Below are 23,376 nucleotides of genomic sequence, written 5' to 3'. Positions count from 1 at the left end.
TTGTTAACATTAGTTAATGCACCGTGAACTAACATGAACAGCTGTATTTTGACTAACATTAATAAAGATTAATAAATACTGTAACAAATGTATAGCTCATTGTTAGTTCATGTTAGTTAATACATGAACTAATGAACCTTATTGTAAAGTGTTACCAAAATATGTAATAATGAAATCAAATAAACCATAAATTTATTATTTTTAGAGAAATAACTATAATAATTATGGTGATTTGGCAGAAAATATAATTTAAATGGCATTTTTTTGTAAGGAATACACTTTTTTTTTTTTTTCTCAATCAGTTTGTTTTATTGTATATATGGCAATCTGCATTATGAAACATTCAACTAGTCAGCCTTGTCCTAAAGTTCCTCCATTCATACGTGTGGTCAATGAAGATCAGAATACTAGAATGATCCTAGCGTTCAGACATCTAAACCTCAGGAGTCTCTGTCCGCGTTCAGGGAATCAAACTCCTGCAGTAATTTGAGGACGTTGTCAGTGAATTGGTCTCTGGGCTTGTCGGATCCGCTCAGTGTCACGGGCAGAAGCTGTGGATGAGGCGGCTCATACGTTACAGGACAGAACAGCTCGTTCAGAGTGAACCAGCACATATCAGCGTCCAGATCCATCAGGGACCGGAAAACACTGCGGACAAACACATGATAACACAACTGTTAGGGTAATTCATACTGTTAAAGCAGAGTATGGGAGTGTGTAACAGCACATCGTGAACTGGAACATGAACAAGTCAAGTTTCAGCCTAAAGGGACAGTTCACCCAAAAATGTTTTACTCACCCTCAAGTTGTTCTAAACCTGTATGAGTTTCATTCTGTTGAACACAAAAGATATTTTGAACAGTGTTGTAACCAGACAGTTGATGGACCCCATTGACTTCCATGGAAATGTTGGCAACTGTCTTGTTACCAACATTCTTAAACATAAAATATTCATACAGGTTTGGAAACCCATACAGGTTTGGAAAAACTTGAGGGTGAGTAAAAGATGACAGAACTTTGGGTGAACTATCTCTTTAACGCCCAATTTTTAAATTAATATCTTGACAAAAGTGTAACCTTGTTTTTGGACTGACAAAACCGAAATCTAAAGCCATGTTCCCAAAAAAAAAAAAAAAAAAAAAAAAGAATTTTCTTTGTTTGATTTGTTACAAATAAAATTTGTGGAAAAATAAGTGTTTTTTTTTTTTGTTTTTGTTTTTTTTAATTCAAGAAAAGAATTTTAAGAATAAAATTAAAATCTTAAATTTCTTTTCTTACATTTTTTTATTTAAAATTTGTACAAAATAAGTGAATTTCACTGATATAAATTTCACTTATAATTCTATTTTTTATTATATATATTTTTTTATTATTATTTTTTATTTCCACTTATAATTTTTTAATTATATAATATATATTTTTATATATAAAACAAATTAAGTCAAAATGATTTATTTGTTTGAAAATGTGTGTGTATAACATTCTATTAAATTATAGTTGCTAATATTTTATATATACTAACATATCTGTCAGGCCGATTAATCAATTTAGCTATATTTGCCATATATATAAATATATATATATTTTTTTTTCACCCTGATGCTGATAATTTCAGAATAGTCAAATGAATTGGTCAGACAGATATATTAATCTAATCTCAATATGACCAAATATTACTCAATAGATTGATTTATTGCTATTTGATAAATCACAACAGCTGACAGCAGAAATGAATATACAACCACAAAATTAATATTAAATATTAATTAAATATTAATAATCAAATTGTTTTGATTTTAGTCTGTGCAAGTGCCTGAAACTTAAAAAAGAACAAAAGATTAAACCCACTTTAATAAAAGAAGTTGTTCCAGTTTAGCGCTGGGTTGGGCTTTACCTGAGACACGCCTCCTGCAGTTTGATTGGCTGTCGGCAGCTCAGGTACAGAAGACAAGCTTCACACACTCGATCCAGATCCGCCTCCACTGCAAACAGACATTCAGAAGAAAGATTATCTTCAACAGGAATGAGAATATCAAGGGAATGGCAAATTGAAGGAAAATCAGCTATAAATATTAAAATGCAACAGACACTAAATAGTGAAATAGCAAACAATTGAAGACATTTGTTAGAGTTCAGATCTATCTGAGACCATGTACACTATTATAGATTTGTTCTAATTCTCAGGAAAGCTTCATGTATGTCTCCAGTGACTCGAAACTCAGCAGAAATGCAGTGAACGAACGCCTGCGTCAGAATGGCCACAGATGTTCTATTATAATCTAATAGTCTCCATGGCAGCATTATCCTAATTAATTAATTAAGCAGCGTGATGTAGAGCCTCATTACTCTAGAAAAATGGAGGTGAATGCGGAGGGACGGCGAGACCAGAGAAATGAGGGATGGAGGGAGAATAATAAAAAGGGAATATATGTGTGTGTGTGTGTGAGAGAGAGAGAGAGAGAGAGAGAGAGAGAGAGACAGCACTAAAGCCAACTGGGAAATAAACAGCATGACCTCTCGTCTGTCTGTCTGTCTCTCAGGTGTCTCACATAACCATGGTAACTCTATCAGTATTCAGTATTCCCTCCACACACACACACACTAACTCAATCACACCATCCTGCACAATCACAATCGCACAAATATTTTTCTCTCCACATGGCAGCTCGATCAAACGACAAATCACTTCAGCGTTTCACAAACCATTGGGTTTGCTTTGCAAATCCCTTATACGTCACTATTACAGATGCACGAATTAAACTTGAGTCTGATAACTGATATTTTAGTCGATATTTGTTTTTTCAAAGAGCACTTTTACATGCATCAAGGCTTATGCCGCAGCAACATGTAAGGTTTTTCCATTTCGCCCCTGCGTTACATCAGAAACCCCTCAGAGATGAGAAACAACTGATACGAGAGAGCTGAAATCCCCTCCGAGCTTCTCCTGAGGAACGAGCAGAGCAACGCATGATGGTGTCTGTCAGAGAAGCTCTGGGGTTTCAGATGGAGCTGTGATGTGACATCAGCAGGAACACGACTTCATCACTTACACTGAGACTGACTTTGACATGTTCACTGCAACTGATGAAACACTGACGCGAGTCTGCCATCTAGTGCTCACGGCGCGCTCGCAGATGCATGATGTTATTGTGTGCATGATTCATAAGTTAAGATGCATTAAAAATACGGTTACCTTTTCTGCTGATGCAACTACAGAGAGCCTAAGGGGACATGTTCATAGAATATATATATATATATATATATATATATATATTACAAAACAAATTGCTCACAAAAAATGTGCATTCCCCTCACTCTTTAAAAATAAAGGTTCTTTATAGTGGAAAAAATGTCATTAACAAAAAAGTTTCTTTATAGAGCTGTTCACTAAAAGGTTTACAAAAAAAGTGAATAAAAAAACATATACAGCATTACATATATATTCTTTTTAAATTCACTTGTAATTTTTAACAATTTCTTTCATATTTATATATAAAAATGATGAATTATTTTTGTTAAATGAGGTGAAAAAAATATAAAATTTATTTGTTTGAAAATGTGTGTATAACATTTTATATAATTACCATTATATTAAATTATAATTGCTAATATTTTATATATACCAACTTATCTGTCAGCCCGATTAATACATGTAGCTATATTTGCCATAAATATAATATTATATATATATATATATATATATATATATATATATATATATATATATATATATATATTTTTTTTTTTTTTTCAAAGCTGATCATTTCAAAATAGTCTAATTAATTAATTGGTTTGACAGATATATTGATTTAATCTCAATATAACCATATATTACTCGATAGTTTGATTTATTGATATGTGATAAATCACTACAGCTGACAGAAAAGAAAAGTTCTTCACTAACAAAAAAGGTTCTTTTTAGACCTGTTCACTGAAAGGTTCTTCGGGGAACCCAGAATGGCTCTTCTATTACATCACTGCAAAAAAAACTTTTTGGATCCTTTATTTTAAGGAATGCTGAGAAACTTTGAGTTTGCGCACACATTTTGTTCTCTCTCAAAAGCATTGTAATGAGTTTTTCCTTCTTGTTCTTTTTTAGCATTCTCATCACTGGTTTAGTGAGATAATGCAAAGTTACCTGGGGAAATCAAAACTTTGAGATATAATTTTTTTCCACTGCCAAGACTTCTGTAGAGGTTTCTGTATGTAACCAAGGTCATGCAGGCAATGAAAAATAATATTAAAATTAAATATCAAAGCCCACTTTAAATGCTAAACAAGTTCCCATCATACATTTTTCTAGCTGAATATCCTCTTTCAGACATTCAGCACATTATAGAAAGTAGATGCGTTTTATGTTCTTAGGCTGATTCGGGCAGATTGTTACAAATGAACAGTTAAACTTAATATATAAATGATATACATGATAGGTTTTGAATGTTTTTTAGGACTGAGTGTTGCATTTTAAGCTATAATAACGTACAGCGCCGTATTCATACATGTATGTGATTTGTTATGATGCTGACGCTGCACTTCCATTAAACTACAATTATAATTGTACACAGCCATATACTTGTACATCACATTTTAATTTGACCTAATATATTTTAATGTGGGACAAACAATGCAACAATTCGCTGAATCTTAGCTTTTTAACCTTAGCATTGGGTAAAGTAATGTTTTTGTTTAAGCATGTTTTCAATTTTTTGTTACACATATTAAACAATAACTGGCAGACCTGCAATACTGTCACAGTCCTACATTTACATTTAGTCATTTAGCAGACGCTTTTGTCCAAAACGACTAACAAATGAGGACTAAATTAAGCGAGTCATCGTGAAAAGGCAAGAAACAACGCAAGAAGTGCTCAAAATACGAAGTTCAGGCATTGTTCAGAGTAGCATAAGCACGATAAGAGAGGATTTAAAGGAAAAAGTCCCCCTGTTGATTATATTCATACAGTTTCATTGATGTTGACAGTTATACAGTAGACACTGATGTCCTCCAGACTTACTGAGGTCCAGTGAGACACACAGAGGTCCGAGACCCTGCAGCACAGCGAGCTGGAGTTTGTACGCCAGTGTGTGTGTGTATGCGGGCCCGGAGCGAGCGCTGATCTCCGCCTGCTTCATCAGAGAGGAGGTGAGACGGGGAAGAACCTCTTTAGACACGCGCTTCCTGAGGAATTCTCCACACGACTGCCCAAGAACACACAGCACCTGAGAGAGAGATTCATGGAGGAACGGATGATCTCCTGGATCTATAGTAGTTCCAGTTAATATACACTAGCATTCAAAGGTTTGGAGACTACGTTTTTTTTATGCTTTTCAAAGAAGAAATGTTTATAGGTTGCATATATATTCGATCATATTGTGAAATATTATTACAATTTAAAATAGCTGTTTTCTACGGAAGAGGATTAGGGCCAAGCAATGATAAAAAAATAAAACCATCTCGAGATTAAAGTCATTATAATGCGAGATTAAACTCGAAATTTCGAGAGAAAAAATTCGAAATACAATCTTGAGAATAAACTCATTAAATATCGGTAATAAAGTCGTGTTGAGAAAAAACTCGAAATACAATCTTGAGAATAAACTCATTTTAATGTAAAGACTTTAATCTCGAGATGGTTTTATTTTTTTATTATTGCTTGGCCCTAATCCTCTTCCGTAGTTTCCTTGTGAATATATAGTAAAATGTAATTTATTCCTGTGAATTTTCAGCATCATTACTCCAGTCTTCAGTCACATGATCCTTCTAATATTCTGATTTGCTGCTCAAGAAACTTTTACTATAATCAATGTTGAAAAATATTGAGCTGCTAATTCTTTGATGAATGGAAAGTTCAAAAGAATAGATGATAGAATAGTCAATGCAACAATATCCAACTACACTTTTTCCACACTTTTACATCCATTTAGTTTCAGATCTAGTCATCTTAGTTTGCTAGTAATTTGTCATTTTGTTTTGACCTATGCATTTGCAGATCATACAACTATAGAAATATACATGACTTTTAATGTTTCATTCATTTCCATGGCCTTTTAAAACACCATTTTTAAAACGCATGGTCATAGTTTCCTAAATGTTTTGTAGCTGTGTGGATGGAAGGACAGGGTCTCACCTTGAATGCTCGTGGTACAGCGAGAGGTTCATCGTCGGTGAGACGGTGGAGGAGAGCAGGCCAGCACCGGTGCACCATGGGAAGAAGCTCATCCTCTCGCTCACATAAAACGCACACACACAGCTCCAGGATGTCCAACACCTGTAAAGGCACATGCACATTTTATTAGTCATGTGCTCGTCTCAAGGGAAACGGGCCTACAGCGATGCAAGTATTTTAACATTTTAAAAACTGCTCTAAAGTTTCTTTGTTCCAAGACGTGTTTTTAAAACAGAAGAGATTTTGCAACCTTGAGTCGGGTTCTCAGGTTGGAGTCGGAGAGCAGGTGAATGCATCGCTCCATCACATCTTTTGCAATCTGGATATGAAGAGGAAGCTCTTTTTTCTCAGCAGGACCTTCCATGTCCTCATCAGAAGCAGACGCTGGTGGAGGAATGTCTGGACAGGTGATGAAAATAAAATTAGAAAATCGAATTGGCCATTTTACATCACCTTAGGAAAGTTAAATGTGCATTAGACTAGTCTGGCCCCTGTGAACATATAATCATGCAAACACAAATAACAGCTGAAGCCATAATAACAGATCATTCAGGGAATTCTGACTCAGTGTGGTGTTGGTTTAATGATCAGAAACCTGAGCCCAGAGTTGAAAGTCTCAGCATGAGGAGGATTAAAGATGCTCGAGTGATCATAATTCTGCTCTATTATTACATCTCTACCCTTATGTAAAGCACTTACTGCAGCTTGTTTCAGGAGAAGTGACTACCCCTGTTTCAGGTCTGCAGTTATGAAGAAACCTTCAGAAGAAGGAGCGCAACTGTTCTAATCGCTTATACTGGATCAATACTGTCATCTGCTGTGCAAGAATTAAATTACAAGCAGGAACTGTAAAGCGTGATTATAACAGAATGTTGCAAGGTGGTAGCCATCTTCTTCTGGCTGGTTGCTATGGCGTTGCTATGTGGTTGGTAGGATGTTCTGAATGGGTTTTTTTTTAGGTAGGGGTAACCGCAATATATCACAATACAAAAATGCAACAATATGTATCGTGGATAGTGACAATCTGTATTGTGTATAGTTCACCCAAAATGAAAATTACTGTGTGAGAAAAAATTAAAGTTAACTACATTAAACTATAATATGTAATGTTGAATATAATGTATAATAATGCAATGGGGGAATATTTGTGGGTTCTGATAATGCCAAATTTCTTATGTTACCAGTACAAAGTGGCCTACATTATTTTAAATATATCTAGTCAGTGACAGACTGCAAGCATATCCGTCTAAAACAATTCTGTATTTTCAGCTTCAGAATCATGAATATTGTTATTCTGGTGTCTCTATTGTCCTGTGCATTGGGTTACCAGCACCAAGCCCAAGCCAATTGATTTCCACACCCAATGTAATATCAAATTTAGCATTTTAATCAACAGTGCAGTTTTTGTGAACCTTTTACCATATGTCTTTTAGGGCATTACTTAACTTACTGGTCCAAGTAAACAGCTCACTCACAGGTTTCTGTGATATTTTGGTCTCTAGATATCAGGGGTCTGCAGCATTCTGCCAAATTGAAGAATTTGCTCCCTTTTAGTTCAAGAGTGTGAATTTGAATTGAATTGGCCACACCCCACTAGAAGTTTAAGTAGAATTCAAATTTGAATGACAGAAAATTACTGAACTGCATTTCAAAACAAGTCCACACAGATAACGCATCCTGGGAAATAAATGTCCGAAAATGTCTCATTAAATATTGGGAAATATACAAGTAAACAGAAATTTCTCAATTCAGGTTCGAATGGACAACAACCCTGCTAGATTTGGCTGAAGTCCCAGTTTTATCATCCAGGTAAGTATGATTGCTTAGAAAGGTAACAGCATTTACATCTAAGTTTAATTCTTAAAGTTAGGGGTGCAGAACAAACATAAGTAAATCAAAATTACAAACCTAGTTCATTAGGATCTTCCTCCTCTACCCCAATGCCTTCAGCAAGCTCCTTCTGCTTCTTATAGTCCAGGAGAAACTGCCTCAAGTTCACACACTCTTTATTCTGGGTGTCATTGCTGGATGGCTTCTGGTGTCCCATAGTAGCAGGGAACCATCTCACTGTGGTAAAACACATTTGGCTTTTTCAAACTCCAAAGAGTAGATTTTGCAACTAATACATAATAGTAGAATTGTTCCAACCCTCTGATGCTCTTCGGTCCTTTTTGACTAAAACAATTTATTTATTTTTTTAAATAATTTTTTATTTCATTGCAATGGTACGAAACTTGGTAAAGGCTTTGGCACTTGCTAAATAGTATTTTTGTGCATTTTTTATAACAAAACACGTAAAATTCTGTTACTTTTTTAAGTTCACCTTTTAAAACTTTTTTCACTTCAGCAATAACATGCCAAGTGTTGTTTTAGAAAAGAGATCAAAACTTAAGTCAGTGCTCTAAAGCATTCAAGATTTACGACAGTTCAGGTCTATGCTCAAAAAAATTAATAAATGGATTATAAATACAGTGTACTATAATTTAGTATAAAAAATACCATAAAAATAAAACATTTTAAATAAAATACATGATCAAACTAAAATATTGTACATTATCATTGACAACCCAACCCCCCCCCCCCCCCCCTAAAAAAATCTGTAATTTTTGACACCCACACGAAGAGCACCAGAGGGTTAAGTAAGTAAATTTAAGTAAGACTCACCAAGTGCCTTCATGAGTAAGTGCAGCACACTACAGAACTGTGGCGTTCTCTGGTCATAGCTGAGATCAAGTGCCGTTAACACGTCCTGCACCACATCGGCCACTAGAGGCAGCAGACTGGCATCCGAGTGAGTGAACATGACCGCAAGAACTCTCGGAGCGTGAGGGTGAATGCTGGGTCTGCCGAGGTTTAGAGAAACGTCATTGAGGAGGTAGTCTGCATTCTTGATGACCAGCTCCTTGGGAGAACTGTAATCGCAAGCCTTGCAGAGGTCGCACATTGCGTTGAAAGCCGCTTGGCTGACGAGAAGCGACTCATCTCCGGCCTTCTCCAGCACAGGGTAGAGGGATGTCATGAGAAGCAGACGGAAATCAGTGCCTAAAGCCAGGGCGAAGCCTCCGATACCCTCCAACTGGATACAGATTTGCCAGATGTTGCTGTTGAGTTGGTGGAGCGTTGGGGTTTTGGATGCTGGAAGCAGTTGGAGACCATTTTGTTCTGGATAACTGGGCACTAAGGAGGTTGTAGTCTCAAGTTTCCCTTCCAAGGCCTCTGAGACTGTAGGGAGATGCCATTTGCTCAAACTGATGTACTCCTCGATGATAGACATGACTGAAGATTTCAAGTCTTCTTGATTTGTTCTAGACTGGTTTATTCCTGAACTATCAATCCTAGAGTTGTCCGTCTCTATGCCAATGCCTGCAGCACCAACAATTACCTCATTGAGGACCAAAGCAGCTTGCTTTCTGTAAACCGAGGACTCCTTGTACAATTCCATGAAGCGGTCAACAAGAAGGTAGAGGTTTCCGTAGTATCCCAACATGCGGCAGATCTTCCCGAGCGCTGAGAATATCCTTTCGTCTGTGAAGTAGAGGAAATATTTCCTCTGGGATGGGACTTGGTGCACATCAGGTCCCAGGTCTGTTGAAGACTTAAGAGTTCTCTCCTCAATGATTTTCACATCCGTAACGTCAAGCTCCATCACCTGCATCAATGCTTTGGAGATACGCTCAAGATGGACTGATGACCTTAGTACTGCATCAACTTTAGGTCCCAGAATCTTGAGGTACCCTAGGAACACGTTAAGGACAAAGAGCTTGCGTTGGTCATCCGACGTTCTCATGAGTCGAGGTAAGGATGACGCCAAGCTGTGGAGGTTTTCAGAAAGAACGTCTGTAAAGTCCTGTCCGCCATTGGTTTGACCTTTTTGTGCAATTTTATTCAATGCAGCATTGCACCTGCTCTTAACCTCAGGCTCCTCGTCGTTGATGGCACCTACCAATGCTTCCAGTAGAGGACCAACACATTCACCCACAGACTGGCTGCACTGAGAAAGGAGAAGATGGGATAGATTGACCAACTCAAGCCTGATTCTCCAGTGCGGGTGGGAAGAAGTGCAAGAAATTATCTTTTGTAAAACTATGGCAAGGCGCTGGGAAGTGGCTTTGCGCCAAGATGGAGTCCTCTTCACAACCAGCTCCTCAACCTTCCCCAGATCCCCAGCTGCCCTATCATTGTCTGTCTTCTGAAGCTGCTCATCGGCCATTACCAGTGCTACCGCTTTGTACCAAACCCTCATGGCCTTCATCGTGACTGCATGGCCTTGTCTTATGTCTCCACTTATTACCTCACTCAGGGCTCGAGAAATGCCAGGCAAAAATGTGGCGAGGGCACGTCCAAGAAGATACCTCTCGTTTTGTCCTGGCTCAATGTGTTCCTCCTTGCAGTTGCATTGTAGAAATAAAGAAAGGAGACATTTAAGGGAAGCCAATTGAACTCCCCTTGCCTTTTCATGCTCTGCAAGTGCCAGAAGTAGTGACACGGCTGCTCCAAGTCCGGGCAACATGCTTGGCTCGTAGAGTTTAAAAACAATGTCACCATAGGCCGAGTGCAAGAGGGTGTCCAGGCATCTGAGGACGGCCAGCTTTAGCTCCTCGGAGGACATGGCGGGCTTTCCCGGGTCTTTTGGGGAACAAAGACAAAGGCACAACTCAGAGAAAAGATCCCGAAGAGAATCCCAACTCTGTACGCATGTGTTCTCCAGCACATACGTCATGGTTTCCATGACTGCCTCAATAAACCCCTCCCGCTTGGAGCCAGGGGTTTTGAGGACAAATCTGAGGGGAAACAGTACATAGTCCTGGAGCTGTTGGAGAGCTCCATCGCTTATACCGCGGAGATTGGCGCTAAGAGCTTCTACGTTTGCGGATGTTGGTTCTTTGGTCAGGAGGACACATGATGGGCGGAGATATGCAAATGCAATCTTTGGGTCTTCAATCTGATGTTCAGCCATTCTCCATGTATGGAATATGAGATCTGCAAAGGAAGATTATAAAAGTCATCATGAGGGAATTTATGACAAAGAGAACTGGTATTTCAATATTTTGCCTGCTATAGACTGTGCGATTTCAGCAATCCTATAAGATCATTACAAATCACACTCTACAACATGGATCTAATAAACTTGGGTACGATATGTATGTAAACTGTACGATGATGACACCTATTGAATCGTAGGTTAGTATAGAAGAATAAAACGTCATTAGCATGTGCTACTGGTAAACAAATAGAGCAAGATGCACCACACTTTGGCAATTGTGGTTTTATGTGCGATGAAAAAAAGAGGAGGAAGCGAAAGAGGAGAATATGGACGCGGTCATTTCTAGGGAAAAGAGGCCAACTTGACATGCCAATGTTGCAAATGGAGCTTGAAGTAAGTAGTTTTAAGTTTTAGCGCCATGTGGCGATGATCAAAACGCCATTTCATGTTGGATTTTTATTGGCTAGTCAGTAGATGTAGGTCATACCGCTGCAAACACAGATCATGATTATGCTAAATTTCTGACACCGTCAGAAAATTATCGCAGGCTATCTTTGGTCGCAAGACCATGACAAAGGTCTACATCAAACCTCGATGTAGATCCACCGTTTAGGAGACACAACCACAGAAATCACCACGATTGGTCATCTTTCGTCTGGGACAGCCCAAAATCTTACAATGTGTATCGGCATTGCAATTATGCAGTGGGGACTTAACAGTTTGCTTTTCTGACCTATGACTTTCAGAAAACATCCAAAATAATAGTTAGCAATATTAATAGATTTTTTACCAAATTTTATGGCAATTAAACAAAGTATTAATTAGCATCAGCATTAGTATTCATTGACTGATTTCTTGAAGATACATTTTGGTTATATAGTCTAGCAAATGCAAACAAACAGGCAAAACGAGAGAGAGAGAGAGAGAGAGAGAGAGAGAGAGAGAGAGAGAGAGAGAGAGAGAGAGAGAGAGAGAGAGAGAGAGAGAGAGAGAGAGAGAGAGAGAGAGAGAGAGAGAGAGAGAGAGAGAGAGAGAGAGAGAGAGAGAGAGAGAGAGAAGTTTGACAATTACCAACTATGAATCACATTAAAACGTGAAAATTCCTGTAGCCTAAGGTGTATATCATATTTGTGTGCATGATTAATAAAATGATGCATAATCAGCATATTTAAACCTTGAAGCTGTTAAGTGCAATGCAAAAACAACTTGTCTAATGGTCAAGTTTAATTTTAATATAGGCTAAGTAAAGAAGAAGAAAAAAGCATTGAATATTTATTTACAGCCCTTCCCCTGAAAATCCCCATAATACTTACTCCGAGTGGTTCAGTCCAGCGAAGTCATGTCAGCAGCAGCAGCACATAATGCAGTTTCAAGCTTATAACATGACATTAAACTCCTGTTTCATTTTTATTAAAGATAAAATTACCATATCAGTCCATATAGAGTAAAATAATCCTCTATACCTGCTACCAAACAAAGGCTGGGACTCATAAACCCCTTTTGTAAGAAACAAAAACAGACATCACTTGCGAATTATTGCTATATCTATTCAGAGCGACACAACTAGTGCAGTGAAGAATACAGTGCTGTACAAGACACATCCAGCATGATGTCGCGTCCCAATGACGTCACGCGCGCGACGCTCGTTTGTTTATCAACCCAACTTGCAACAAAATCCCATCGTGTTCAAACATTCTCCAAAAGTTTCGAGGAATATATACAGAGGTTTGTACCTTATTAACTCGATTTATTAATATTTCGACTTAAACTACCCTTCTAATCCGCGGTAGCTGGTATTTGAGGGGTTTCCGCGTGTGTTGTGCCATATTGAAGTTAAATCCAGATTAGCCAACTAAAACTGCTGACAGGTGAGAATGTATTTACCTTTATTTTTAGCTGTTGGCTTGATTAGTTTCTGTAATCTGCTTAATTTGCTTTTTCTGTATTGATCTTGCTTATTGCATGTCTCAGAAATGATGCATTACAACTAATCAATAACTCGGGACTATGCATGGAGTTCAAACTCTCTAATATCTCATTTATTAATAACACACATATATGCAACCAGACTATATCGTTATATATACACGATGTTTTACTATATGAGGTTATTTTTTAAAAGAACAAATTCTCCATGTGGTTTCTCTAATACAAGTAGGTCATAAATCCTGCATGCATAATAATGATTTAAAATTAATCGAAATGCTTTTAGTAGTAGTTTAAGATGGTGTATAGTATATCACACCACAATATTTCATGTCAAATACATGCATAATGTGTATGTATGAGATTAGGTGACTGATAGAATTTTTATTTAACATCAAGCTTCTAGATTAAAATGCATGTAACCGTATGAGAGAATGTGTATATTTTAGCACCATTTTAAACATTTTTTCCAGTAGTCCATTTTAAATAGCCCTGCAGTAAAAGTAAATAAAAATACAAATGTTCCTTGTCTAAGCAATACTATAATGTAATGTAATATAATATACTATAATAAAAGAATTAGACAAAAGTGTTATTTTAAAAGTAGTTTCAGATGCAGAATAACAAACATTTATCAGTGTCCTTTATGACATATCAAGCCAACTAAACATAATTCTTTATATATTATATTATAATGAATATTAGGGTCCCACGAGCCGCATGTTTTGGCGTCAGCATTAGAGTAGGTAAAATGCAACTCTGTGGCAGGAGAAGCTTCAGCCCTGTTTCTAACCGGACGTGTTTCCTCAGGGTTGTTTGGAGAGAGAGAGAGCGATCAGCATGTCGTCGTTCTCCGAGTCCGCGCTGGAGAAGAAGCTGTCTGAACTGAGTAACTCGCAGCAGAGCGTTCAGACTCTGTCTCTGTGGATCATTCATCACCGCAAACATTCATCGCTCATCGTGCGTGTGTGGCACAGAGAGCTGAAGAAAGGTACGAGACCGTGTCACTGCTGTCATCTGCGCTTTCAGGTTCACAGTGCTAGTTAATGTGAGGCTGTGTTCACACTTGGCATGTGTGGTGCGATTGCTCTGTTAGTGAAGTGTGAACGCTGCCTTCTGAACCCTGGTGCCACTAAACAAGCGCACTGAGACGCTGAAAAGATGTGTCTCGGGGTATGATTGCACTTGTGGTTCGGTTCGTTTGGGCCGGACCAAAAAAAAAAAGAGTCCTGATCCGCTTAGCGTTCACATTGGCATTTTTAACACCGAACCTAAAGATACTGAACCTAAAGGCTTAGGGATACTGTATGTTCACAACCTGATTGATTGGCTTTTATTACATATATTTTGTGACGGAACTAACCAAACACATCCTGTGTTCTGGGATAAATGCGCTCATTGTATGTGTGTAACCACATATGATGGTATTTTGACCAGCTGAGAACTCGTGAAGAGCTTATAAAATGTCTAAAGGAGTCAAAACAGTGGCAGGAATCCCTCCGTCACACACACACACACACACACAGATCTGCTGTGAGGAGACCCGGTTCTGATGCCGGTACTGAACTGTGATGGGCAACATCACGACTATGACGAGAAAAAAACGTTTTGTCCTTTTTTAGGGTCGCATCTTCCTGTTTTTGGTTTGTTTACATGTCTTTGGTCTGTGTTGCGTTCATATATCACTCGAATCGCACCAGAGCTGGTTTTGAAGCGGACCGAGACTCATCTGGTTTGTTTGGTGGCACCAGGGTTTGGATGGCAGCATTCACACTTATTCATATGAACCGCACTAACAGAGCAATCAAACCAGAGTTTGTTTTAATCGAGTCAAACATGCCGAGTGTGAACACAGCCTCAGTCTGCTTCCAAACCAGCTCTGGTGCGGTGCGAAAGAAATATGAACGCTGGACGTGATGACAGGACGTGATGTCACAAGATGCGACCCTAAAAATGGACAAAAAGTTTTTTTCTCATCATAGTCGTGATGTTGCCCATCACAGTTCAGTACCGGCATCAGAACCGCGTCTCCTCGCAGCAGATCTGTGTGTGTGTGTGTGTGTGTGTGTGACGGAGGGATTCCTGACGCTGTTTTGACTCCTTTACACATTTTAAAAGCTCTTCACAAGTTCTCAGCTGGTCAAAATACCATCATATGTAGCTATGCACATACAGCGAGCGCATTTAGCCCAGAACACAGCATTGCTTTGGATGTTTGGTAAGTTAGGTCGCAAAATATACATAGAAAAAGCAGATCAATCAGGTTGTGAACGTATCCCTATGCCTTTAGGTTCGGTGTCTTTAGGTACGCTGTTAAAATGCAAATGTGAACGCTAAGTGGACCAGGACTAAATGCTTTTTTTTTTTGGTCTGGCCAAAGAAACAAGCGAACCGAATCACAAGTGTGAACACAGCCTAAGACCAAACCTTGACTGTCTGAGTTTAGTTTGCACAAGTCATCATCTTGTTTGTGTAGACAAGGTTAGGCTTCAAAAATGACTGAAATGCTCAAACATTTAAACTGAAACTTTAAATGTGAAACTTTAAAGTTAATGATGATTAAATCGAATAAAATGTGTTTGTTGTTCAGCTAAAAGAAACAGGAAGTTGACGTTCCTGTATCTGGCTAATGACGTGATTCAGAACAGCAAGAAAAAGGGTCCTGAGTTCACCAAAGACTTCGAAGGCGTCCTGGTGGATGCCTGCTCACACGTGGCCAGGTAAACTCCCCTTCACATGTGCTTCACGCGTTCATCTGCAGGGTTTTGTCCTTTCTCATGTGTGCTGTGTGTGTTTCTCTGGCAGAGATGGAGATGACGGTGGAAAGAAGCACATGGAGAGGTTGTTGAATATCTGGCAGGAGCGAAGCCTCTACCGTCCAGACTTCATCCAGCAGCTCAAACTGGCCATCGAGGACTCAGACAGTCCCAAACACAAGCCCACAGGTCAGAGTAACACCAGCACACTGCAAAATGCACAGTATACACTGTCTACTGCCAAACATTTGACTGGTAGTGTATTTAGTGTGTCATGCTACCCATAACAATCATATTAATTATGTGTATGTGCTCATTACATTATGCAAATGTCCCTTTTCTCCCAGATTGTTTTTTAAGCACAAAAAAGTGATAACAGCAACAAAGCATAGAAATATCCAATATCCAAAATGTTCACGGTGCATTTAATCATGGTTACTTGTGTAAAAAAATAAATGTGTCTGTCTTAACGTCTGGCAGTCTAGTCAAATAATGAGTCAAAAAGATTAATACTGCATCCGAAATCAAATACTTCCCTATTGTATAATAGTATGCGAAAAACAGTACGGCAACATATGTCTGAATACATTTGCCACGTCCCAAACCACATACTATCCGTCCTAAATAGTATTCAAAGTTAGAATCAGAGTTTCACAAAGCATATTATAGTGTGTTGATGGGTATTTTGCACTTTTTTGTGCGTAAAACCAATTAAGAAACCTGGAAGAAAAATAAAATGTGCATACTGTGCACGATATACACACTGCAGAAATGATGTATGCTTCACTAAACAGACTAAAGTTTTTTATTTTGATCTTGAAGATGTTTTCATCTTAAAGTTTTTGCTAAAAGAATTGAAATTAGCTTTGAATTTCATTAAAATCTAGCATTGAAAAGCATGTCGAAGTGATCATCACATGTTCCTCCTGTAATGGTTCTTTAAAAGCATCCCAGGATGCACCTGGTGCTTTTGTTTGACGAGCAGAGCTGCAATCTAGACAAAGAAGCACTATTATTCTAACACTCAGAAAACAGTCTGAATAAAGGATGAGTGTGTGTGAAGTAACAGTTGCATTCTCTTTTGTGGCAGATGATAGGAAAAACTTGAAGAGAAGCTACCAGAAGGTGCAGGAGGAAGAGGAGGAGGAAGATGATGATTACAGAGTTCAGTACTCTCCTCATGAGACGGACGCAGCCGCTCCACAGCTGGTATGATTTACACCGACTCAAAGAAACATGAGTCTAACCAGGGGTTGAAATGAACATCAAATGCTGGTAAAAATCCACTGTGTCGAGTAACGCTGGCTCTCACCAGACAATTTGGTGTTACTTATTATGTTTACTCACTTTGCTGGGGAAGTTTGTGTAAGCAAATCTGTGTAGATTTAGAGCAAATACTCAACTCGAGTCATCATGATATATTAAAAAGTGTATTTGCACAGAATCTGCTCATATCTGGCTTACTTAAACATGACCGTCACGACACAACAAATAATGGCACGCTTGTTCATTTGCATTGAAGCAACAGCGAAGATTAAAAAGCTTTTGGTTAACAGAAAAGACATTCTTTTGATGTTATTTGTACTGTATTAATCTGTTCACTGAAAACACATTTATGGTGAAAAGGATGAGGATGAAAGAGGAAGGAGGAGACGGCTGGATGACAGGATTTAGTTTGAATAAGAAATGAGAAATTAATGTATAAAATCCAAATTATAGCCTGGAAATCCAGACCTAAATCTAAAAGATTAATGGTCTGGCGTCGACTAATGAAAATCGGCCAGCTCGAGGGGCGGCACCAAGCGTGCATTTAAAAAAATCTCACTGCACGCAATTGGATAACACTACGACCAATCACAACAAGTTATCGCTTAGCTACCAGCGGAGCTAATGTTAACTGGTAGATTAGACTCTTGCCGTATCTGGTCGGCAAAACAGCAAAAACGTCCTTCTTGCAAAGGAAAGATTCGAGCGCCGTCTTCTGTTCCTCTTTTAGATAAAAAGTCTAACTCGTTCATTGTAGTGGCCAAAGCCATTTAAAAAAACTGGTGTTCATCCATAGCCATCTCGCAATGTTTACTAATGACTTCGCCGTCACAGCGCTGTCGTCATCTCGCCTCTTGCCCGCCTATATCAGATAACCCGATGTGATTGGTGCAGCTCGGATACAAGGGCATAGTTAATGAGCATCATTACTCGACGCCAGAGTAACTCGCTGAGCAAATTCAACTTGTGCTCTCGTGAGAACTCTGGATTACCAGGGTATCCAAATTATATATATATAAGTTGTGACGTAGTTAATTTGGTTTATTTCTTCTTATTTCTTTTTTTCTTCTTCTCTTTTTTGGCTGGTAGAAGTTCTGAATGGCCAGTAACTTAAAAATTTAGTAGCCAAGTTGGCCGGTGAGGGAAAAAGTTACAGTAATTTCAACCCCTGATTCTAACCCTTGATTCTTTGATCAATTATGGTAAAAAATAATATAACTATGGTATTTGTTTCCACTATTATTATTGCGATGATGCCATTCTGATCAGATTTTAGAGCTGCGCCTCTCCAGATTAGTGGAGATGAGTGTGATTGATTGTGATGAATGTCCTGATCCCGCAGACGGAGGATCTGGTGAAAGCGCTGCAGGATCTGGAGAACGCGGCGTCTGGAGACGCGGCCGTGAGACAGAAGATCGCATCACTTCCACAGGAAGTGCAGGACGTTTCCCTTCTAGAGAAGATCACAGGTGAGTCCTCACGGGTCAACATGTAAGGGCGCATTCACCCAGAATTCCTTTGTTTTCCATGTAAACGTATTAAAAGTAGGGGTGTAACGATACACGGATTCGCATTGAGCCGTTCGAAGAGAGGCTTTCGGTTCGGTACGCATTACAAACTTGAAAATGTTGTTCCTACACAGCGCTAAGAGATCCAGTAAAGAAAGCTTTTGAATTCAAGACTGAAGTAATAACATCGCTGCGAGATCTAATGAGAAAACGGATCAAACGCCGCTGACGTGGAAACCAGGAGAAACACTGTGCCATGAATGAACTATATAGGCTTTAAGTCCACAGATCAGCAACATTCACCATGGCTTTACTGTAGTAACACTCACTGTGACCATGGAAGTCTGGCAGGAATAGTACAGTGCTTTCAAGTACGTCACGCATCTTTTTCCAGCACTTCAAAACTCAAATAACAATCATATTTAAATTTTATTTTTAATGTGACGACCAAAACATTGTTTGTTCATCCTTCAAAGATTTCCCACATTAATAAAACTAAAAGTTTCAAGATGTAGGAAAAGTCACACATTTTCCTTTTTAATATATATATATATATTTTTTTTAAATCAAGGAAATTTATCTGGCATTTCTGTCTTTTTGCTGTATCAAAAACATACCGAGCCATGACACCACTGTATCATTTCGAACCGAACCGTGAATTTTGTGAACCGTTACACCCCTAATTAAAAGGATAGTTCACCCAAAAATGAAAATGCTGTCAGTAATTACTCTCCCTCATGTCACTCCAAACCCGTAAGACAAATGAAGATATTTTTGATCAAATCTGAGAGCTTTCTGTCCCTCCATTGACAGCAACGTCAGTGCAACTTTCAAGGCCCAGAAAGTTAGTAAAGACATTGTTAAAATAGTCCATGTGACTACAGTAGTTCAACCTTAATGTTATGAAGCGACCAGAATACTTTTTGTGTGCAAAAAAACAACAACAAAAATAATGACTTTATTCAACAATCTCTTCTCTTCTGGGTTCTCCGTCAAAACGGCGCTTCATTAGCTTGAATGAAGTCTATATGCATCATAGAGAGAGCTATAATAATATACATCACCCTAACGCTATCCGTTTGCTCTGTTTTTTTAAACACTGAACTTCAAACTCATCGACTCCACTTTGTTCATTCTTGAATTGAACTATTGCCTGTTTGGTGATTAGATTAACGGTAGCGCTTTATATTACAGTCCTGTTCCCCATGGACATACTGTGTACTTATTATAGTTATTACAATAATTGGGTAGTAACCCTGAACCTAACCTTAACCAATGCAGCTACCTTATATTACCCAGCACTTAGGTAAGTACAGGTACTGTAAAATAAAGTGCAACCAGATTAAGTGTTTTGGACTGGCGCTTTGAACTGAATGTGACGCGTCCGGTGTGAAACCTGTCAGTTGTCCTAGCCGTGACCCATCCGATGTTCAATCACCTTTTTCAAGCATTCGCTTTGTTCAAAGAAAGGGAACCGTGTAAAGAACTAACATTAAAGATCAAAGCATACAGATCATTGACAAAAAATGTTCTTGTAAAATGTGTGGTGTAATCGGTACACTGCAAAAAATATTTTTTTACTTTGTATTTTTGTCTTGTTTCCAGTCCAAATATCTAAAAATTCATTTAAATTTCATTTAGAATTAATAAAAATGAAGTGAGTTTTTGCTTAAAAAAAGCAAAATGATCTGCCAATGGGGTCAGAAAAATAATGTTCATTCAAACCGAAACATGATTATTTTTCTGACCCCATTGGCAGATCATTTTGCTTTTTTTAAGCAAAAACTCACTTCATTTTTATTTATTTCCCCAGAAAACAAGACTTAATATCTTATGTCATTTTACTACTTTAGTAAATGGATCTTGATTTAAGAAATGTTTGATATTTGGACTGGAAACAAGACAGAAATACTAAGTAAGAAAAGCATTTTTTTGCAGTGTAACACCGGTGTAGTCACAGGTGTAATATTAATCGTTGGGTAAATTCCCTCACAATTCACCCCTAGTTCTGCGTGAACGGTCCCTGACTCTGACTGATGAAACTCTCCTGTGCTCTGCAGATAAACAGGCGGCAGATAAGCTGTCGAAGACGGTGGACGAGGCTTGTCTCCTGCTGGCCGAGTATAACGGACGTCTGGCCGCAGAGCTGGAGGACCGCAGACAGCTGGCCCGAATGCTCACAGAATACATCCAGAGCCAGAAGGAGGCGCTCAATGAGAGGGAGAAGAAACTCGAGGTACCAGAGACACTCATAAATGATTTAAGGAAAAACACTGTGCCTTTCTTTCTCAAACCAGTGTGATTTTATTTCTTCCATGGGAGAATTTCTGCTGAATATCAGAGCTGCTGCTTTCAATGCATTTAAAGTCAATGTGAATTTATTTTATTTTTTAACCTTCCAGCTTCAAAAATAGACAAAATAATAATATAAAAGTAGTCCATATGACTTATGTGCTATATTCCAAGCTTTTTGAAGTCATCCAATATATTTGTGTGACAAAAAGACCAACATTAAATCATTATTCACTGATAAATCTGCCCTCTGCCTTTTTTTTTTTCTTCTAATTTTGCTTGATTTCTAAATTTGGTTTTAATTCCTCACACAAAACTGGTTTCAGAAGACTTTGAATATAGTGACATGCCATATGCACAACTTTTATGATACTTTTGAAATTCTTATGGTACTTTTTGTCATTTTTGGAGCTTGAAAACAAGCTCTGATATTCTGTAATGCTTCTTTTTTTGTGTGTTTCATGGAAGAAAGTAAGTCAAATGTGTTTAGAAAGACATTTTTGGGTTAATGCGTAAATTAAATTTCCTTTAAGTATTTCTGAAAACACAACCATTCAAAGGTATGGGGTTTGTAAGATATTTAAGTTTTAAAATAATTAAAAATAAGTATCTTATACTTACCAAGGCTGCATTGATTTGAAAAAAGAAATTTGAGTAAAAACAGTAATATTAGGAAAATATTATTACAACAGACAGAAGACTAGTGTGAATTCCAACATGATGCTTTAGTTTTAACAGTGAAAGAGTGGATAGCGAAACATTTAATATTTGGCAACTGTTTTATGATATACATATTATGACTGAGTGTAATATCCAGTGATGCAAACTATTCAACTTGAAAAAAAAAAATTCACTGTATTAAATTGAAAATATGCTATAATTTACATGATTCAAGTAATTCATAACTGAATGTGATGAGACAAGAAACGTTTTGTGATTTTAAAGTATTAGACATTCGATTAAGAGTGAATGTGTGCATATTATAAAAAATACATATTTAAAGTATACATATACAAAATATAGTATATAGTAATAGTAGTGTTTATTTATCCATGTAGGGAAAGTAGTTTGCAGCAAGCTCACACAGACATCACAGTTGGCATATACAAACTATAATTTAAAGCAAATAAATCTAATTTAGGATAACCAGACCAGCTGACCATCAATCAACACTACAGAAGAATTTAAAAATCGAATATGCATATTTTATTATTTGCAAATAGTTTAAATTGATAACTTCATAACCACAATTTGATCTAGAACTGCTTTTACCATTCTTATTTCTTACTCTTTATTCCCTTAAATCCCTTTTAATCCATTATTTATTTAATTCCTTTCAATAAAAAAGACCAATTACTTTCAATTGACCGTTCGTAAAGACCTGCCTCCTTTAGTTACTGTTGCTATGTCCGACAAGCCACGCCGCTCTCACACACACCATGTTCTCACGCAGTGAAACACACATCGTGGAGCAAAGAGGACACTGACAGCACTGACAGACAGGACAGACCAGCTTACTTTTGATATGAAACAGTCTCAACTTTCAAATTTGGTCATTTTTTAAAGAAATTTAAACAATAAATAGCGTTTTGTGGATCTTTATTGTGTCTGACAGATCGCTGTTGAGCCTCAGTTAAAGCTGCTCGTGAACCGATCATCTCTTCCTTCTAGTTCATTTATAGCATCAAATAAACATGAATGAACATCAGGAGTGTTGTTTTAGATGTCAGTACACTCCGCTTTTCAAGTTCAAATCCTCCAAAGTTAATCTACTAACTCTCCTGACTGCTTTGTCGGACAAAATGGTGGATTTTGATTGGTCAGTTCGCCTGTCAATCAAACTCCCTGCGAAGGGTCAATTACAGCCTTAGTCTAAACAGTAGTGAACTTTGTCTGATCCATTCATTGATTGATTGATTTATCATTTCAGGAATACAAGCAGAAACTGGCTCGTGTCACACAAGTGCGGAAGGAGCTCAAGTCGCACATCCAGAGTCTCCCGGATCTGTCTCTCCTCCCGAACGTCACCGGCGGCCTCGCACCCCTGCCGTCTGCCGGAGACCTCTTTTCCACTGACTGAGCGCCGCTATCAGACTCAAGTCCTCTAAGACACTGGCTTCCTCCTGACCCACAGAAACACCAGAGGAGAGCAGAGCGACTGATCAAGATCCTTCGCCCACTTTTGTATTTCAGTAGTTCTCATGCCAGCCAACAAGGTTACGAAACCTCACAGAGATCAAACCCACCAGTCGACCCGTCACTAACCCGGACTCAGAGTGTGGAGATTTTGTTTTGGTGTGACTTTGCTGTGGAAAGCAACCCTCTTTTGCTTTTGTCTTATACCTGTAGGTTTTTAGTTTTAATGCTCCAAGTACAATTTTGCTTCATTTTGGTTTTGGAAGAGACTAAACATGAGGATTCGATTTTAAAGCCCTCACCGCTATAGACTGAGTTCATTAAATCAAGAGAAATTAATTA

General features: G+C 38.1%; 2 protein-coding genes across 3 annotated transcripts; one reads left to right on the top strand and one right to left on the bottom strand.

The window, feature by feature from the left end:
• Window positions 1-233: 233 nt before the first annotated feature.
• On the bottom strand, window positions 234-12,780 carry tti1 (TELO2 interacting protein 1). Its single transcript, XM_079849191.1, has 8 exons — window positions 12,464-12,780; window positions 8,831-11,146; window positions 8,075-8,233; window positions 6,417-6,565; window positions 6,128-6,268; window positions 5,015-5,219; window positions 1,895-1,982; window positions 234-648 (listed from the first exon to the last, which is right to left on the bottom strand). Exons 2-8 carry the CDS (start codon window positions 11,121-11,123, stop codon window positions 441-443), a joined length of 3,243 nt encoding a protein of 1,080 aa, XP_079705317.1. The 5' UTR covers window positions 11,124-11,146; window positions 12,464-12,780; the 3' UTR covers window positions 234-440.
• On the top strand, window positions 12,762-22,997 carry rprd1b (regulation of nuclear pre-mRNA domain containing 1B). 2 transcript variants are annotated; one of them, XM_079849196.1, is made up of 8 exons: window positions 12,762-12,875; window positions 13,887-14,067; window positions 15,667-15,796; window positions 15,882-16,021; window positions 16,923-17,041; window positions 18,441-18,567; window positions 20,667-20,842; window positions 22,829-22,997. In XM_079849196.1, the coding sequence occupies exons 2-8, from the start codon at window positions 13,917-13,919 to the stop codon at window positions 22,976-22,978; spliced, it is 993 nt and encodes a 330-aa protein (XP_079705322.1). In that variant the 5' UTR covers window positions 12,762-12,875; window positions 13,887-13,916; the 3' UTR covers window positions 22,979-22,997. The 2 variants fall into 2 exon arrangements, with proteins under 2 accessions (XP_079705322.1, XP_079705323.1); XM_079849197.1 differs by having other exon boundaries at window positions 12,777-13,018.
• Window positions 22,998-23,376: the final 379 nt, after the last annotated feature.

This window comes from Squalius cephalus (assembly GCF_949319135.1).
Source record: "Squalius cephalus genome assembly, chromosome: 18".
NCBI lineage: Eukaryota > Metazoa > Chordata > Actinopteri > Cypriniformes > Leuciscidae > Squalius > Squalius cephalus.
The sequence above is the reverse complement of the archived record's forward strand: the minus strand, read 5'-3'. Positions and strand labels throughout refer to the sequence as shown.

Coding starts and splice junctions, on each gene's coding strand:
- tti1 (XM_079849191.1), bottom strand. CDS start 11,123: ATGGCTGAACATCAGATTGAAGACCCAAAGATTGCATTTGCATATCTC. Junction 5,220..6,127: donor CTGTACCACGAGCATTCAAG/GTGAGACCCTGT, acceptor TCTCTCTCTCAG/GTGCTGTGTGTTCTTGGGCA. Junction 649..1,894: donor CTGCAGGAGGCGTGTCTCAG/GTAAAGCCCAAC, acceptor GTTTGTCCGCAG/TGTTTTCCGGTCCCTGATGG.
- rprd1b (XM_079849196.1), top strand. CDS start 13,917: ATGTCGTCGTTCTCCGAGTCCGCGCTGGAGAAGAAGCTGTCTGAACTG. Junction 14,068..15,666: donor GCACAGAGAGCTGAAGAAAG/GTACGAGACCGT, acceptor TTTGTTGTTCAG/CTAAAAGAAACAGGAAGTTG. Junction 15,797..15,881: donor GCCTGCTCACACGTGGCCAG/GTAAACTCCCCT, acceptor TTTCTCTGGCAG/AGATGGAGATGACGGTGGAA.